Source organism: Siniperca chuatsi, linkage group LG5 (genome assembly GCF_020085105.1).
Source record: "Siniperca chuatsi isolate FFG_IHB_CAS linkage group LG5, ASM2008510v1, whole genome shotgun sequence".
NCBI classification, from domain to species: Eukaryota; Metazoa; Chordata; class Actinopteri; order Centrarchiformes; family Sinipercidae; genus Siniperca; species Siniperca chuatsi.
The window spans coordinates 18,030,159-18,048,970 of record NC_058046.1 but is presented as its reverse complement, the minus strand read 5'-3'; the positions used below and the strand labels follow the sequence as shown (position 1 = coordinate 18,048,970).

The 18,812-nt window shown below is 41.0% G+C and overlaps 2 protein-coding genes across 3 annotated transcripts; both read left to right on the top strand.

Annotated features, from left to right (window-relative positions):
- The first annotated feature begins 291 nt into the window (after nucleotides 1-291).
- slc2a11b (solute carrier family 2 member 11b) lies at nucleotides 292-6,211 on the top strand. Of its 2 annotated transcripts, none has more exons than XM_044196848.1 (12): nucleotides 292-440; nucleotides 2,371-2,469; nucleotides 2,873-3,033; nucleotides 3,137-3,261; nucleotides 3,412-3,541; nucleotides 3,667-3,815; nucleotides 4,104-4,288; nucleotides 4,482-4,592; nucleotides 4,989-5,090; nucleotides 5,217-5,292; nucleotides 5,392-5,519; nucleotides 5,676-6,211. In XM_044196848.1, the coding sequence occupies exons 1-12, from the start codon at nucleotides 402-404 to the stop codon at nucleotides 5,868-5,870; spliced, it is 1,500 nt and encodes a 499-aa protein (XP_044052783.1). In that variant the 5' UTR covers nucleotides 292-401; the 3' UTR covers nucleotides 5,871-6,211. The 2 variants fall into 2 exon arrangements, with proteins under 2 accessions (XP_044052783.1, XP_044052782.1); XM_044196847.1 differs by lacking the exon at nucleotides 292-440 and adding an exon at nucleotides 1,813-2,257.
- Nucleotides 6,212-10,651: 4,440 nt separating this feature from the next.
- On the top strand, nucleotides 10,652-18,803 carry rbm19 (RNA binding motif protein 19). The gene is made up of 24 exons (XM_044196845.1): nucleotides 10,652-10,820; nucleotides 10,910-11,092; nucleotides 11,194-11,307; nucleotides 11,576-11,617; nucleotides 12,370-12,589; nucleotides 12,851-13,116; nucleotides 13,208-13,267; nucleotides 13,405-13,483; nucleotides 13,649-13,720; nucleotides 14,489-14,698; nucleotides 14,790-14,920; nucleotides 15,054-15,181; nucleotides 15,327-15,423; nucleotides 15,922-16,032; nucleotides 16,157-16,357; nucleotides 16,452-16,521; nucleotides 16,633-16,772; nucleotides 16,879-16,939; nucleotides 17,168-17,247; nucleotides 17,343-17,398; nucleotides 17,782-17,898; nucleotides 18,008-18,113; nucleotides 18,231-18,351; nucleotides 18,447-18,803. Exons 1-24 carry the CDS (start codon nucleotides 10,785-10,787, stop codon nucleotides 18,527-18,529), a joined length of 2,784 nt encoding a protein of 927 aa, XP_044052780.1. The 5' UTR covers nucleotides 10,652-10,784; the 3' UTR covers nucleotides 18,530-18,803.
- The last annotated feature ends 9 nt before the right edge of the window (nucleotides 18,804-18,812 follow it).

The window sequence follows — 18,812 nt, the reverse complement described above, 5'->3', positions numbered from 1 at the left end:
ATATTATTACAACTAGGCAGTTGTATGAATCTTGTGTACTCTACAGTGCTCTGCTGATCATAATCTTTTCTGGCACATGAATAAAAAACCTTGTGATCATGTCTGTATGTAGAACTGGATTATAAGGAGGATGGTATTTTAAAATCATTTTTAAAAGGCTGTGAGCATAAAAAGGCATGTGAAGTGTCTCATTCTATTCATTTAGACAACAAAGGATAACCCAAGGGCAAGCCTAAGCACCATGCAGGCATGTGCTTTAAGGGGTTAATGAGTCCCCCCCCCTGGAGCTGAGATCATATGCTGCACCTTCCAACAGGCTGCCATTATGTAAGAGCTTCAACTCAAGTGGAACATCCATTATAAATGCTTTAATCAAACATAATTTTACGGCAGCTTCCAAAATGAACTTCAATGAGGGATCTGTGCGATTAAAGAAAGAGGTAAGTTGAAACCGACCCTCTGTGCTAATTTTACAAACCATTTAACACCCAAGAAGGCTTCAGTGGAAATGTGTGCTTTCCGTAGCCAATTTACTGTGAATGTGTTCATCCACACATCTAAAGTCATTATTTATTACTGGGACAAACTGCGATAAGATCATGCATGTGGAGCAGAGAGGGTTTGTCTGGAAAGCAGGAGTTTTGCCCGAGAGGTGTTGAGTTTTTTATTTTTTATTGTTATATTTATTGGATGATGATTCCTTCGCTCAAATTAATAGGCCTGGTAGTCAGTAAAGAAGAGGAATGTAAATGTCATGTCAAATGTAATCTAAAATGTATTCTTAATGAGGCACTCTTTATAAAGGGTTGATAAGTTGTAACTAATGGTTTATTAATGATTAATACATCATGTTAGATAATAAATGATAAATCAGTCATTTCCATGCTTTATAGGTCCATTAAAAGCCATTAATAAGAGCAGGTTTGGGGTAAAGTTGTGCAAAATCCCCTTTTTACCTTATTTGGTAATTATGCAGTTGTGAATATTAGTAATCCATTAAAGCTTATTGGTTTCTCACATTCTAATCATCCATCATGTTTTCAGTTCTAAATATCAATAAGCTGTTAATAAATTGATTTTTGTCCAGATGTTATGCTAACCGGCAGGTTCATTGGAGGAGTCTTCATGATGAAAAAGATAAAGCAAGTGTCCTGCTGGAGGAGGATAAACACCCGCCAGAACCTGGCAACCCAAAACTTGTTCTTATTAATATCTTGGCCTATAACGGATTTATAAAGCATTAGTAAATGACTCATTAATATTAAAGCAATTAATTACAACTTACAAACCCCATAATAAAGTGGTGCCATTGTATGAAATAAAGATCAACAGGCATGTAGAGTATTATGGTGCATTTCATTTGCCCATCACTTCATCCATTTACCTTATTTATTGAGCATTCAGATGGAAGCTGCTGCAGATGCTCACATCACTTCTGCTCTTCTAAAGTTTGAAACATAGGGGGAGTCAACACCTAACAGGTTTACAGGCATATTTAGTTATCACATGTACATTAAGTCTTGTATTCTGAGCCTTTTTACATACCCAACATTGTAAAGGCCAATATTGCACATGATATTTAAGGTTTATGGTTTATGAAAATGAGAAAAAATGTCCAAATCTGTAAAAAAAAAAATAATAAAATAAAAAAAAAAAAAAAAAAAAATATATATATATATATATATATATATATATATATATATATATAGGTGGAAAGAAAATTACCCAAGTGTTTGTGAAACACGGGTTTTCACCTCGACTCTCCGCCTCCTTAATGGCTGTTAGGAAAGCCATGATGCTGTCATCTGCACTGAATTGACCTGCATTCAAAATGTTTAATTTTGTTTTATGTTTGCTGGGAAATAAATACAGTTTTGCAACAGCTTCTCCGGGCTTGGATAGATGTACTTCCCTTCTTTCTTCCGGAGAAGTAAAACCGAGCTGAATCCCAAAATTTGATGCAGCTATTATGCCGTGAAATCTTGACAAACATGGAATAATGTAACCGATTCTCTTCACCTCGCGGTCACTTTATGGCAACAGATCGATTGTATCATCCTCGGGATAAGCTCATCCTCCCCTCAGATTTGAGTTTCCTGTTGAGAACAAACTCTTTAAATCAAGGACACTCTGCGCGCAAAGGACAAACAATACTGGAAAATACTTTGAGCAAATCCGCTGCAAAATGCCTAAAGCATTTATGGATGAATACCAATCTCTTCTTATTAAAGAAATCAAAGACACAAAGCGGACAAAGGTATGTGGAATATAATGAAATAAGAGTTTTAGACAAAAACTGGATCTGGGATGCAGCTTTCTATCCACGATTCCTATATAAATGTTTGTTTGTATGTCTCTATTTTATTGCAGCTTCCCAACAAATCACTTCTGCTGGCTGTGTGTGCTGCGTGTATAGGGGGAACCTTTCAGTATGGATATAATATATCCGTCATCAATGCGCCCACAACGGTAATAACACTACTGTCTGTCACTGGCCTTATCCTGCTCAGTATTTGGTCTAAATAATACCAATTATAATAATGTTAATGAATGGGACAGAGGAAAGTCTTAACCACAAAAGATGCTCAACAACATAGTGGTATAATATTATACAACACAACTGTACAGTGTTTATGCACAGTATGTGTGTTAACATTTCTATCCTCATGTTACAAACCCTATAAATTACAGTCAGCAGTTATTGGACATAAATCACATTTTTCCATCACTCATATACAGTAGCCTACATATACTGTACACTACATATTGCACAAATATAGTAGGCCTATGTCTTTTTAATATTTTAAATCAGGGATCATTTTTATCTCCCCTGCTGAATGCGCACGTTGTGTTTTCCTTCTTTTATCTTCAGTATGTGCAGAATTTCATCAACCAAACCTGGAGGGAGCGTTACCAGACTGACATATCAGAAGATGTTCTCACCCTGCTTTGGTCCTCTATCGTGTCTATATTCACCATAGGAGGACTTATAGGAGCAACAATCGGTGGGACGATGTCTGTGAAGCTGGGGAGGTATGGACAAAACAAAAAAAAATCAAACATATTTTGGCAAAATGATCCCATTTTCCATACTGTATTTCAGTCATAATGTTGTAATGTAATGTTGCTTTATCAGGAAAGGGACACTGTTGACCAATAATATATTTGCATTAATGGCTGCTCTGCTGATGGGTCTGAGTTACTCTACAGGATTATTTGAATTACTCATCATTGGACGTCTTCTCACGGGAATAAATGCGGGTAAGTAAATCTGAAATGCATTTACAGACTGTGTTCCTACATCCCAGGAAAACACATCTTTGTATTCAATGTGAAATCATCTTAATAAATATTTGGTTTGAACATGTCAAACTTCTGAAATGTGGCTTTAATCGTGTTTTATTTTCACAGGCATTGGCATTTGTGTTCAACCTCTGTATTTGGGGGAAATAGCTCCAACTGCACTTCGTGGTGCCATGGGAATGGGAACGTCTATTTTCATCACTGGTGGGATCTTGACTGGACAAGTGATTGGCCTCAAGTAAGCGCTGGACATGTTTGATTTTTAACATCACACAAAATCTTAACCTTTCCTCAGAACCTGTGCTCGCAAGATTAAATTGTTCTATCGTGATTTTGATCCGACATCTCTGTGTGATTTCACAGAGAGCTCCTGGGCAGAGAGGAGTACTGGCCCATCCTGCTCTCCACCACATGTATCCCAGCATTCCTGCAGCTCCTTATCCTGCCCTGGTTCCCAGAGAGCCCGCGCTACCTGCTCATTGACAAAGGAGATGATGAGGGATGTAAGAAAGGTAAGATGACACAACAGCTGCTGCACCAATACTTCGTTCCTTCCAAAATCAGTGTGATTTGATCTTTGGCCTGCAAAGATTGATTCAGTGCACATGACACCGTAGTTTAAAAAGTAATTTGTCTTCAAGGCTGTGAGTTCAGACATGTGACCACGCGCTTGTAACTTGAAAATAATCTGATTTGACACCCTTTCAAAGACAGACCCTGTAGCCTGATCAGATGAGGAGAATGATGTATGTGGAGAAAACTACAATCACCACATGTGTCATGTGCTTTCCTTTCTGCAGCCCTGAAGCAACTGCACGGTGCTGGCTATGATGGTGAATGGGAGGATATCGAGAAGGAGAAGAATAATTTAGTAGGTTTCCAGGCCAAGAAACCCTGGGAGCTCTTCACTGATCGTAGTGTCCGCTGGCAGCTTCTCACCATCCTGCTGCTCAACGCTGCACAACAGCTGAACGGCATCAATGCTGTATGTACATGATGATGTACCTGTTGTCTTCCAGTATTCTCTGTTCTGCTGCCTCTCACAAGGTTGAATCTATTCCTCAGTGCTTCCATTGGCAACTTTTAAGACTAAAAAACACCACTGAAGAACTAATGAAAAACAAAATTTAAGCTGTTATTTATTTGTAATTCAGTTTTCTTGTCTATGTTTCCTGTAGATTTACTTCTATGCAGATTACTTGTTCACCCAATCCGGTATCCCCGCTGATAAAATACCATATGTGACCATTGGCACTGGTGCCTGTGAATGCATCACGGCTTTAACATGTGTAAGTATGAGTTTTACATTTTATTTTTAAGTGCATTACTTCCTTCATGCTACAGAAACAAAGATAACCTCAAGCGTTTAAATAAAGTTGGAAAGTTAGAGCACTCCTAAAATGGAGTAAAACAGAAGGGATAATGATGTCATTGTCCACCAAAGTGGAAAATTGTCTCATCTAGAGAACAGCACAAGAACATCTGGCATAATGAATGTTGTAAAAGGAATAAAATAACTAAAACAGGGCATAAGATGGTAAAACAATAAACTAATATATCGTGGAGCAGGATTTGACGGAACAAGGCTGATATATAAATATCTCATGAAAGGTCAGAGTGAAATTCAAAGGAAGTATTTGCCTGGAGAATCTTTTCGGTCTTGTGACATGCTGTGTGTCTCACAGGGTATGCTCATTGAATGTCTGGGAAGGAAAGCGCTCATCACAGGAGGATACACACTGATGAGTATCTGCTGCATTTTTTTCACTCTGACACTCACTTTTCAGGTAATTACTCCCAGGCATTGTAAATAGATATTTAAACCATTGTTTCATGCACTTTCCTGCATATGACCACAGATAACACTTCTACTTTACGCTAACATTTCTTTTGTGTGACTATCTTTCTCTCAGGATGCCAGTCCAGTCTTTCCATACTTGAGCATGGTGTGTGTATTTGCTTTCATCCTGAGTTTTGGCTTAGGACCAGGTAACTGACTAAATTAGCAACTTTGAAGTCTTTCCTCGGCAGCTGCTGCTGCACAACGGTTACAACTAACATTCTTTTGTTGTTTCTTCTTCTGTGAAGGTGGCGTGACTAACATCTTGACCACTGAACTATTCACACAAACCTCACGCCCCGCAGCGTACATGATCGCAGGGTCAGTGAACTGGCTCAGCTTCTTCTTCATCGGCCTGGCCTTCCCTTTTATTTTGGTAGGTGTCCAAAATGATTGAAAATGACAATATATTTTCGTTTTCAAATGTTTTATCAATACCTGGTACAAATTTAAATTAGGAAACAAAACTTAAGAGCTTGGATGTTTGAGAGAGTCGGGCCCACTTGTGTTATATTGTGTTTTATTTGCACAGATCGGGCTGCAGCAGTACTGTTTCCTGGTGTTCTTGGCCATCTGCTCCTCAGTGGCAACGTACATTTTCCTTGTCGTTCCTGAAACCAAGAACAAAACCTTCCTCGAAATCCAGAATGAGTTCCAGGCCTCCAACAACAGAAAGGCCTGCAATGGGGATGGAGCAGGGACAACACTGTTATCAACTTCTATATGAAATATAACCCATGACTCAGGGGGTCGAGCAAGTTTTTTTAATGTCTCCCAATATTTATGTCACAAAGATGTGTAATTGCCATGAGGATTTATAGTCCACACACACAACACAATAGATCACTATAGAAAATGTATTAAATGTAATAATAAATGATACTGTAAATGATGGTGTCTTGCTTGAACTTCAGAGATGTACTGGGTTGTCTTAATTACATATCGTCAGTTCACCTACAAACATAATTGAAGTGATCTTAATATAAATATTTTGGTATGATACATTTGTGAAGGGTGCTCTACTGGGATTTTTCAATAAAGATCAATTCATGAACCAGCGTGAACAAGCTCAAAGTGAACTTTTTATGCCATTCAGGCTGCCTGGTATTTCAGTTTAGGAGAACAAAGGGTTCATTGAAGTGTGAGTATTAGTAAGAGTAAGACTATTAGAAGTATTGCTACTTGCCCAAAATATTATATGTATAAAAAAATGCTCAAGTAAAAGAACTGAAGTAGTTTTTTGGAGAGTACTCTCAGTTATTTAGTTACATGGTTGCTGTAAAAGAGCTAATGTAACATCCTAACAGGATGAATACATGTGCACAGTACCATCCAACCCCTCCAAGTAAGTCAAAAAGTTAAAAAAAAAAGAGGCTTGACACAAACTTAACTGCAATATCCTCCTATTTGTACCACAAAATGCCTGTTCCAAAAATAGGACAACATTTCATCAAATATCTGTTTGGGTGAAAGTAAAATTGCCTTAGAATGTACAAGCAAGCAAAGGGGTGTACTCAGTTACAGTAATCCTACTGAGTAGCTGTCTTGAATATTTGGCTCAAATTCCCAATTCATATAATAGGATTAACTTCAACATTAAGCCCGGTAGCCACGAGGGAAGTGGGATCAGAAGATATATTTCTTTCTTTTGCTGAAATTCCTTTCTTTGCCAGTTAGAAGAACATTCCTATTTTAAGGAAACGTTTGCTTTGTGATGAGCAAAATGAACTTGGAAGAATAATGGCTTAGTGGCTCATTATAGTCATGTATGCCCTTCAGTGATGCTGTTCACACATCCATGCACATCCAGATTAACCCACGAGGGCACACAGGGCACAAAGAAGCTGTGGCCCCCGACTGAACCTCCATCCCTCCCATTCTGTCTGCCTTGTGTATGTAGCATCCACCCAGAACACATAGCAAACATCTCACGACAGCTTCATTATATTTTTCTTAGCTCCAGAAACAGTACACTTCAATACTTACCCCAGGATACACACTGTGCACAACATAACATAATGTTAAAATAAGGTTTTGACAGAGGGCCACTGTACAAGATAGAGCCTCAAGATAAAGTTTTAATGCTGGACCCACCTTAAGCTGCTTATATTTTCAGATGGTACTGGCCCTTAGTGGTGCATATACTCAAATCTGCAATAAAATGACTGCAAAAATAAATAAATTAATAAATTAATTATATATATATATATAAAAACTTTGTCCTTCACCCTCCGCGGGTGGTCTCATCCTTCGAGCTTAGGTCCTCTACCAGAGGCCTGGGAGCTTGAGGGTTCTGCGCAGTATCTTTGCTGTTCCCAGTACTGCACTTTTCTGGACCGAGATGTCTGGTGTTCTTCCAGGGATCTGCTGTGGCCACTCCTCCAGTTTGGGGGTCATTGCCCCGAGTGCTCCGATGACCACGGGCACCACTGTCGCCTTCACCTTCCAAGCCTTCTCCAGCTCTTCTCTGAGCCCTTGGTATTTCTCTAGTTTCTCATGTTCCTTTCTCCTGATGTTGCCATCACTTGGTATTGCCACGTCCACCACAACGGCTTTCCTCTGCTGTTTGTCCACTACCACAATGTCTGGTTGGTTCGCCATTACCATTCTGTCAGTCTGAATCTGGAAGTCCCACAGGATCTTGGCTCTGTCGTTCTCTACCACCTTTGGAGGTGTTTCCCACTTTGACCTCGGGGTTTCCAGTCCATACTCAGTGCAGATGTTCCTGTACACTATGCCAGCTACTTGGTTATGGCGCTCCATGTATGCTTTCCCTGCCAGCATCTTACACCCTGCAGTTATGTGCTGGATTGTCTCAGGGGCCTCTTTGCACAGCCTACACCTTGGGTCTTGTCTGGTGTGGTAGATCTGGGCCTCTATGGCTCTGGTGCTCAGGGCCTGCTCCTGTGCAGCCATGATGAGTGCCTCTGTGCTGTCCTTCAGTCCAGCCCACTCTAGCCATTGGTAAGACTTCTTGATATCAGCCACTTCAGTTATGTTCCGGTGGTACATCCCATGTAGGGGTTTGTCCTCCCATGATGGTCCCTCCTCCAGCACCTCTTCCTCTGTTCCCCATTGCCTGAGACATTCACTGAGCACATCATCTGTTGGGGCCTTATCTTTTATGTACTTGTGGATCTTGGATGTTTCATTCTGGATAGTGGCTCTCACACTCACTAGTCCACGGACGCCTTCCTTACGGCTAGCGTACAGTCTCAGGGTGCTGGATTTGGGATGGAACCCTCCATGCATGGTGAGAAGCTTTCGTGTCTTAACGTCTGTGGTCTGTATCTCTTCCTTTGGCCACCTTATTATTCCCGCAGGGTATCTGATCACTGGCAGGGCGTAGCTGTTTATTGTCTGGGCCATGTTCTTGCCATTGAGCTGACTTCTTAGGACTTGCCTTACTCGTTGGAGGTATTTGGCCGTTGCCGTCTTCCTTGTTACCTCTTCGAGGTTACCATTTGCCTGTGGTATTCCAAGGTACTTGTAACCATCCTCAATGTCTGCTATTGTTCCCTCTGGGAGTGAGACCCCTTCTGTGTGGACTACCTTCCCTCTCTTCGTCACCATTCGACTGCACTTCTCAAGCCCGAATGACATCCCAATGTCAGAGCTGTAGATCCTGGTGGTGTGGATCAGTGAGTCGATGTCCCGCTAGCTCTTAGCGTATAGCTTGATGTCATCCATGTAGAGGAGGTGACTGATGGTGGCCCCGTTCCTGAGTTGGTATCCATAGCCAGTCTTGTTGATTATTTGGCTGAGGGGGTTCAGACCTATGCAGAACAGTAGTGGGGAGCAGAGCATCTCCTTGGTATATGCCACATTTGATGGATACTTGTGCAAGTGGCTTGCCATTGGCCTCAAGGGTGGTTTTCCACAGCCTCATCGAGTTTGCAATGAAGTCTCTTAGATTCCTGTTGATGTTGTACATCTCCAAGCATTCAGTGATCCATGTGTGTGGCATTGAGTCATATGCTTTCTTGTAATCAATCCAGGCAGTGCACGGGTTGGTGTGTCGGGCTCTGCAGTCTTGGGTGACTGTTCTGTCAACCATTAGTTGATGTTTGGCTCCTCTGGTTCCTTTGCCAGTGCCCTTCTGTGCTTTGCTCATGTATTGATCCATGTGTCCACTTATCTTAGCCGCAATGATGTCTGACATGAGCTTCCATGTTGTGGAGAGACAGGTTATTGGCCAGTAGTTGGATGGGACTGTACGCTTTGCGGGATCCTTCAGGAACAGGATTGTATGCCCTTCGGTAAGCCATTCAGGGTGCTTCCCATCCCTTAGCAGCTGGTTAATTTGTGCTGCTAGGCGCTCGTGGAGTGCAGTGAGCTTCTTTAGCCAGTAGGTGTGGATCCTGTCAGGGCCTGGTGCTGTCCAGTTTTTCATACCTGAGACTCTTTCTTGGATGCCTGCCGCTGTGATGGTGACTGGATTCTGTTCAGGGAGGTTGCTGTGGTCCTTTCTCAGGGCGGCCAGCCACTGTGCATCGCTGTTGTGTGATGCCTCCCTCTCCCATATACTTTTCCTTGGTGGGTCTGCTCTGCTTGGTGGGTCTGCATCTCAAGTTGTGATAGCAGTTGCTGCTTGTGGATGTTGGAACACTGAGCTACTAGTTGCTTCACTGTAAGCCTTGATTGTGGGTTTCGAAGTAACCATTCATCCCACATCCTTTGCATGTAACCCCTCTGACTAGGGTTACTGGAGTAGTAGCATTCTTGTTACTTGTTCACTTGTTATTGCATCTCGCCCATCTCCGTCTTGTTCCAGTAGCCCATTTATCATCTCGGTGCTCTGGTTCCCCAACACCTGAAGCAGACCTTGTTTGGCCGGGCGACGTCTGAGCTGGCATCTCATGTATTTCATTGTCACTCATCATCATCATCATGAGGTAGACAGTAGCGTGAAGGGTCTTGCCTAAGGAGCCACACTGGATGATGGTCATTGCTCAATGCGTCCAGAGGGGGATTCGAACCAAATCAACCAAACATTAATTTAAATCATTACTAAATGTTGCTCCTGAGATTAATTTATAATTCAAAAGACTGCATGGGGTTCTGGATTACTTTGGTCTTACCAGTTACCCAGATGCATCAGGTCCCTTCTCTTCTGGGGAGGGCATCATGGACAGTGGTATGAAAAGTAGAGCAATGCCCCCTGTGAGAGTTATACTATACATGTCATAATACTGGATTATTTTTACTGATGCCTTAATATGTAAGTAGCATTTTACTGTTGGTCAAGATTAAGCTACTGTTATCTATTTGATATACTGTTGGGTAGTTTAATCTAAACAATGCCGACTGACAGTTTTTCACCCCTTTGGATTTTTTTGGTTGTGGCTGAAATCATGGCTGCATGACGCATGAAAAGAAACAGGTTTAGCAGAAGGAATTTACTTGTTTTTTTTCCTTTTCCTACCAATCTATTGCGCCACACTCCAGTCCAGCAGGTGGCGGTAATGCACCTATATACTGACTTGTGACGGTTGGTAGGACAGACAAGAAGAAGAAGGAGGAGGAGGAGGAGGCTCCGCCCACTAAAATGGCGACCTAGAGAACAGTCCACGCTCGTTTGTTGACATATTTTTGAAAACCAAGCTTATGCTGTATAAGTGGAGTCAAAACTACTGTAACTATGTCGAGAATTATCGTTAAAAACCTCCCTAATGGGGTAAGTAACTCACCCGGATGTCAGCAGTCAGTAACGGTAACGGTTTGTTTCAGCCCACCTGGAAGTGTAACTGTGTATCTTGTGTGCAGATGAAGGAGGAGAGGTTCAAGTCGATGTTTGCTGCCTTTGGCACCGTGACAGACTGCTCTCTGAAGTTTACTAAGGACGGCAAGTTCCGCAAGTTCGGCTTTGTGGGTTTTAAAGCCGAGGAAGATGCGAACAGAGCGCTGAAACATTTCAACAAGAGCTTCGTGGACACGTCCAGAGTGACGGTAAGTTATGGCGTCAGTCATGGCTTCACGACTGAATACGCGTGTTGTTGACATTATTGTTGTTTTCCATATGTGAACCCATGGCTGTCATTGTTGTCTAGGTGGAGATGTGTAAGGCCTTTGGAGACCCAACTAAAGCAAAAGCCTGGAGCAAACACACCCAGAGCTCAGGCCCGAACAAACCCTCCACTCCTGCAGAAACTGACAGCAAAAAGGTACCTGAAGACACAAAATAACTGTCAGGAAAACTGGGGAGAAATTACATGAAAGTCTTAGCATTGTCTGCAGAGAGAAACAATAACAAAGCTCCCTTCCCTGCAATTTTACATCCACATCCACAATGTCTTTATCTTACTAAAAAAGCCATTCTGACAAAATGTTCACGTCTTTATTATGTTACTAATATCTGGATAGCCACATTATATTCAAGTCTTAGTGGAGAATAATGTAGTTACGTATATGTCTTTTTGTTTCTGTCTCCAGAAAAAGACACAGAAAAAGGAAACCGACAGCACACTTGGAAATGTGAGTAAATGTATCAGTCAGCAGCTGTTTGTCTGCAGTTAAATGTTAATTAAATAAGATCTGAATGTGGATAAGATGGAGCCCGGTTATCAAACCTCAGTACTGTTTTTGTACCAACCAAAATATGCACATGGCACAGTGTATAGACAACTGTGCATGGAATATCTTTGGTTATTCTTTAACCAAATAGTTCCCGAAGTTTTAAACATTTAACATTTGAGAACTTTAGCAGCTAAATACAACAAGGTTTAGAAAAATACGTTTATACAGTGTTTCTCAAAGTAAGGTATCATGCAAAGTATTTTTTGCAATCAGTACCAGAACTGTGGAATTATATTGACACGTTTAACAACAACAAAGAAAGAAATTAAACAATACCCAGCTCCTAATCAACCTCACTAAAATGTGAGTATGTGGAGGGTGTAATTTAGAGTTGAGTATACATAATTTTCATGTCACAAATTTGTGAGACCATCTGTTTATTTTATTCAACATTGTCCACTCTACGTCACCCATGTTCTGATCGTCATTAATGTACCTGTAATACTTTATTGTTTTGAGGAGTTACAGCATCAATTTTCCTGTAATTAATACTCTCAAGTTTATCAGAGTATACTGCATCAGCTTAGCACAGTCTAGTAAATGTATGCCTGTGGTACTTGATGATTTATTCTTATTAAGTCTTATATGACAGACAGTATTATTTATTAAATTTTTTGTTTAAGTGACATTTGAATCATTTTGTGTGTCAGCTGGAAGAGGACCAGGGATTCAAGGAGTTTCTGTCAGTACATCAGAATCGAAGCCAAGCACCAACCTGGGCGAATGACTCTGTGCAGCTAACACCTGATCCTGACGGTGGACAGACAAAGACTCAGGGCAAGAAGAAGCCTGCTTCAGATGATTACCTCAACTTTGATTCAGACCAGTCAGGGGATGAGGCTGAGGAAGAAGAATATGATGAAGATGAAGGTTGGTAATTGTGGTCCCTTCTTAGTGTAGGTAGATGAAAGCTGTGTTCCATTAGGGACTGGATCAGACAGAACAAATATGTAAATGTATACTTTTACCATAAACCAGGTACACTATCGGTCAGTTATACATTATGTGTTTGTTTAACATCCCAGTTTACTACTAGTATTTATGTTTGTGGGCCTCGTCATATATTCAAGTGCAATGTACAAATGAGGTGCGCATGATTGACTGGTCTGGGTGGCATGTTGTTGCTTTCAGGTGCCACTAAAGAAGCACTGAAGTCTGGCTTATCAGATATGGAGTACCTGCGCTCAAAGGTGGCACAGACAGATGACACCATGGAGGACAGTGAAGAGAAGGATGATGGTGAAGGCGGTGATGATGAAGATGAGGATAATGGTCCTGTACAGCACACAGACAGCGCCTATGAGAGTGGTGACAGAGAAAACCTCTCAAAGACAAAAACCTCAGTTTCCTCTGAGGATAAGAAGCAAAGCAAAGCGAAGAAAACTGCCAAGCAAGAGGTGGCTGTTCAAACAAATCTACACTTTAAACATTACTATTCAATACAGCACAGTGTTTGTTCTGGTTTACACCCACATCTGTTTGTTGCAGACGGAGCCGGCGACACAGTTCACGGTGAAGCTGAGAGGAGTCCCGTTCAATGTGAAAAAGGTGAGTAAACAAGAGCTTCTTGATTTCAGAGGTGCAGTGAAGATATCCCACTTTAAAAACATTCTGGATATTTCACGTGTCTGCATATTTCACGTGTCTGCATCTATGACACCGACATATTTTTTATGTGTTTATAGCAACAGATTCAAGAGTTCATGACCCCACTGAAGCCTGCAGCAATCAGGATTGGGAAGAACGAAAGTGGAAATAGAACAGGTTTGATGTCTTTCTCAGCATAATGTACGCTAACAAAATTTTATAGGCATATTATCCTGTAGACCATATAATCTGGTGGGTAGGTAGTTGCCTATATGTGCTATATGTGTCTGTTGACTATGTACAGGCCCATGTATCAGCACAGGTGTCTTGTATGTGTTTCAGGTTATGTATATGTGGACTTGCACTCTGAAGAACAGGTGGAAAAGGCCTTGAAGAAGAATAAAGACTATATAGGTGAGAAATATTATATTCTTATTTTTTGAGTGTATGTTAGGGGTATGACAGGGTGTAGTGGTAAAAATAGCTCACATTGCTACCTGTTAAGATTTTGTGTAGAGCTGCGACAATTCATCTATTCAATATATTCGTCGATCAACAGAAAACTAATCGGCAGCTATTTTGATATTCGATTAATTGTCATTTTTCATGCAAAAAGTCAAACAATTGGATTGTTCCAGGTTCTTAAATGTGAAAATTTGCCGTGTTTCTTGGTCTTGCATTATAATAAATTGAATACTTTTGGGTTTTGGCTATTGGTTGGACAAAACAAGACATTTGATGAGGTCATCACATATTGTGATGGGCATTTTTCACTGTTTTCTAATTGATGACTTGATTTAATTGAGAAAATAATCAGCAGATTAATCTGTAACAAAAATCAATGTTAGATGCAGCCCTAATTGTGCGTGCTTGAAGACTGAGATGGTGGACTTGTCCAATCTGACTTCCATTCTTAATTATCATCTCGCTTTTAAACCAAACCACAGCATAACTTCTCTAGTAACAACTTCAATGCTAAAAGTTAGGAGTGTATTTGAGCAGCCCAAAGTGATGCATTTAACCAATAAACATTGTAACATCGTACCTATATTCGGTTTGTTATTTTTAAACCAGTGTTTAATAAACAGGCATTTAAAAAAAAAAATCTGTATCACCCACCCCCAGTGTGTGTGATCAGATTTCCTGGCTAACAATGACATACCTTCTTCCTGTGTTTTTCAGGGGGGCGTTACATTGAGCTCTTCCGTGTGGATGCCTCTGGGGGTAAGGGCAAGAAAGACAGAAAGGACAAAGAAATTGACAGAAACTTCACCAGGAAGCTCAAGGAGGACGAGGAGGAGGAAGATGTTGCGGAGTCAGGTCGACTCTTCATCAGAAACCTTCCTTACACCTGCACAGAGGAAGAGATCAAAGAGCTATTTGCTAAACATGGTGAATTAAAAAAACAACTTACATACACATACAGGTCCACACAGGCTTTTACCTGCATTTATAATTTATAATAATTTTACAATCTTCGCAGGTCCTTTATCCGAGGTGCTCTTCCCTATTGACAATCTAACCAAGAAACCTAAAGGATTTGCTTTCATAACGTACATGATACCAGAGAATGCTGTGACAGCTCTGGCTCAGCTGGACAGACATATATTTCAGGTATTTGATCTCCAACTGATGTTTGACATATCTCTCCACACCACAGGAACATGACCTGTAATGGCTTCTGGTTTCATAGTACAACTTGATTTTCTAAGGCAGATTAGAAACATTCATTCTCTTGTTCTTTTAGGGCAGGATGCTTCACCTGCTTCCCTCCACGGTGAAGAAGGAAAAGACCGACTCTTCAGACGCTGGTGGTCCCGGCTCTTCGTCTTACAAACGGCAAAAAGATACTAAAACTAAAGCCTCGAGTTCCAGGTAAATATAATCTTATTAATCCTCTGCTTCTCTGTTTGCAGTGTCTTTGAATTCAGCCATAATGGTGAATGAATGAATGATTTTAGTTTCGTGTCTGGTCAATTACATGACCCATCCCTCTTATTATTGTTATGTTTCCTTCTAGCTCCCACAACTGGAACACCCTGTTTCTGGGCACAAGTGCAGTGGCAGATGCCATTGCTGAAAAATACAACACCACAAAAAGCCAAGTCCTGGACCATGTGAGTGACACTGCGTCCGGTTCTTCTACATTAATGCTCCCCATAACATGCTTCTCAACTCCAGCATTAGTGGATGTTCAGACTGAAAACAGCCCTGCATTCAGACAATGCAAGGGAAATGCGAATGCTTCAGGTTGCCTTGAGATGATGAAATACGCTCCAAGTCCAGTTTGAGTAACAGATCCATGAGTTTGAAGGCTAATCAGATGCCAAAACACTGCATAGTAATTTATGAAATTATGAGGAAAGATTTTACTGCTCAGGAAAGCCATCATGGCGGCAATATTTTATCTTTCGTTACAAGCGAGGTCAACAGTAGAAATACGGCATTCACATTAATAAATATGTTCAAATGAACAAGAGGGCTGTTGTCTGTCTGAACACGTCCTTTTTTATCTGTTGCAGCTACATCAACATGTGAATTATTAAGCACACTGAGCCGTGCGCATTTAAAGTTTCTTTTCTTTATTCTTCTGTGGTCCTTGCCCTCCTCTGCAGGAGTCAAAGGGAAGCGTTGCAGTGAGGATGGCTCTGGGAGAGACACAGATCGTTCAGGAGACTCGACAATTCCTACTAGACAACGCTGTCAGTCTGGATTCCTTTAGTCAGGTATGCTTGATACAAACTCCTATTTACTTGTTGCTAAATTGTCTATAAACAATTTATCGTGCATGTAATCCAGTTACCTTGGCTAAGGCTGTTTCCTGCATGTGTTGTTTCCCCTTGTGTACAGGCAGCAGCAGCGAGGAGTACAACTGTGATCCTGGTGAAAAACCTTCCAGCTGGAGTGACGGCATCAGAGTTGGAGGAGCTCTTCTCACCTCATGGCTCTTTGGGCCGAGTGCTGCTGCCGCCCTCGGGACTCACCGCCATCATCGAGTTCCTTGAGCCAACTGAGGCAAAACAAGCCTTCTCTCGCCTGGCCTACAGCAAGGTGTGTATAGGTTTTTACCAGCAAAATCTGCACTTGCAGCATATGTTTGAGGAGAGGCACCTTAAAGACTACTACTTATCTCTAAACACTCTAGTTCCAACACGTTCCGCTGTACTTGGAGTGGGCACCTGTGGGGGTGTTTGTGGCAGCCAAACCAGAACCAGGTAAAATCCCTCAAACACATAACTTTAAAAATCTTTTTCAAGTTTAGAATTTTTTAGACATGAAAGGGATCATTTGAATCATGAGAATATCTTTTGGTTCTGTACACCAAGTATTAGAAAAAGAGGAAGCAGTGAAAGAGGAGAAGAAGGAAGAAGAAGTAGAAGAGGAGGAGGAGGAGGAATCTGCTCCTGGTTCCACACTTTTCATTAAGAATCTTAATTTCAGCACAACAGAGGAGAAACTACAGGAGGTAGGTCAATTCATAAATACAACCCTAAGTTACACTTTGTAAAGCTGAATAAGGGTTTAATCATAGCATGATGTTTGTTTAATATTGTTTTCTTCATTTGTTGCAGACATTCTCCAAATGTGGCAAGGTCAAGTCCTGCTCCATCTCCAAGAAAAAAGATAAAACAGGTACTAAACATTAAATCTACACATGTAAATGTGAGGTTATATTGCAATGTTTACTTTGGTTTAAAAAAAGAGAAATTGACTTATAGATATACTAAAGTTACATATCATTTAATCGAACACATGGGAATATCTGTATTCTGTGTTTCTTTTCTCAGGCTTTGCAAAAGAAATTGGTAAAATGGATTTTTTTTTTAAATCTCCACCTTACAATGTTGGTTTGATTTCCAGGCAAGCTGTTGTCCATGGGCTACGGTTTTGTCCAATATCAGACAGCAGAGGCAGCACAGAAAGCCCTTAGGCAGCTACAGGTACCATCCCTGTTTCCTCTGTGAAACTCTCGCAGCTTTTCTCTACTGCCTGGTTCTTGGCTAATGTGTGTTCTTTGTCTCAATCCCTTCACCAGCACTGTACTGTGGATGATCACCAGTTAGAGCTGAAGATTTCTGAGAGAGCCACAAGGTAAGATGTGGTTTGACTGTGGCGAAGAATAAAAATGGTGGTCAAAAAATTACATTTACAAAGAAGTGTCTGGAATTTCACATCTAAGTGTGTTAAAATTAAAGTATTTAGTAGTAAACTAGGACAGTTGCTAATTAAGTGTTGTAGGCATCTCCATCAGCACCAAGCATCACATTATAACATGTTAACTCCACTGGAGAAAACAGGCACTGAAATTAAAAATATTGGTATCAGTATCAGCTGAAATGTGCAAAAGTAAAAATGTTTCATTATATCAAAATGTTGACTGTACGGGTTTGTGGGGCAGAATTTAGCTTGCAGTTTGGCATGTAAACCTCACTTCTGTTGTCACTACGTACTCAGTCCTTTTCCCCTGTGTGCAGGACTACTGAGGTGTTGCGCAAGAAGAAGCAAGTTGAGAAGAAACAGACAGGATCCAAGATCCTTGTGCGCAACGTCCCCTTCCAAGCCACTGTCAGGGAAATTCGGGAACTCTTCTGGTAGCCGCCACATATACACACGACTGTTTTTTTTTATTCACACTGTGTGGTTAAATTTTGGAGTGAGATCATTTAATAATACTATGATTTCTTCCCTCTGTCCTTTCAGTACATTTGGAGAGCTGAAGACAGTCCGTCTTCCAAAGAAAGCAGCTGGTTCAGGGAATCATAGAGGCTTTGGCTTTATTGACTTCCTTACCAAACAGGACGCTAAGGTTTGTGTTATGTAAGCTTCCAGCCATGTATTTAGGAAATTTACTGTCCTCTAATGCTACATTAAAGTGTACACTATTAAAGTGTAAATAAATGCTATGCCCCTGTTTTCTCCATAGAAAGCGTTTGCTGCACTGTGCCACAGCACCCATCTGTACGGGAGACGCCTTGTGCTGGAGTGGGCTGATGCTGAGGAAACAGTAGAGACATTGAGACGGAAAACAGCCGAACATTTTCATGGTAAATCCACAAACTTTTGTGCCAACATGCAGAAATGAAAGCAACTGCGCTGTTTATTAATTTCTTTCTTCCATGTTATTTATTCTCCATATCAGTGGCGGCCAAGAAGCAGCGAAAGGCAGAGGTTTTGGAGGGAATTATGGAGACAATGGAAAGTGAAGGGGGTGTGCAAGACTGAGTTCCCTAAACCCTGTTGTCTCTGTCGAAGCCTTGACACAACCAGTGCTCCTGTGTTTTTCTGCATAAATGGGACTGTGAACAAAACAAGGACCTGAGTGGCATGTGCAGAAGGAGCAAATTATAATGAATTTATCAGCTGGCCTTAGTTGTGCAGAACTTTGAAAACCTCTGGATTTCTTACATTACACATGTTTTGTATAGAGTGATGCCTCAAAGAAAGATGATGGGACTGATGTCAGTTTTTATATAAAATTATATTTCATGCTTTAAAAGCTGTACTG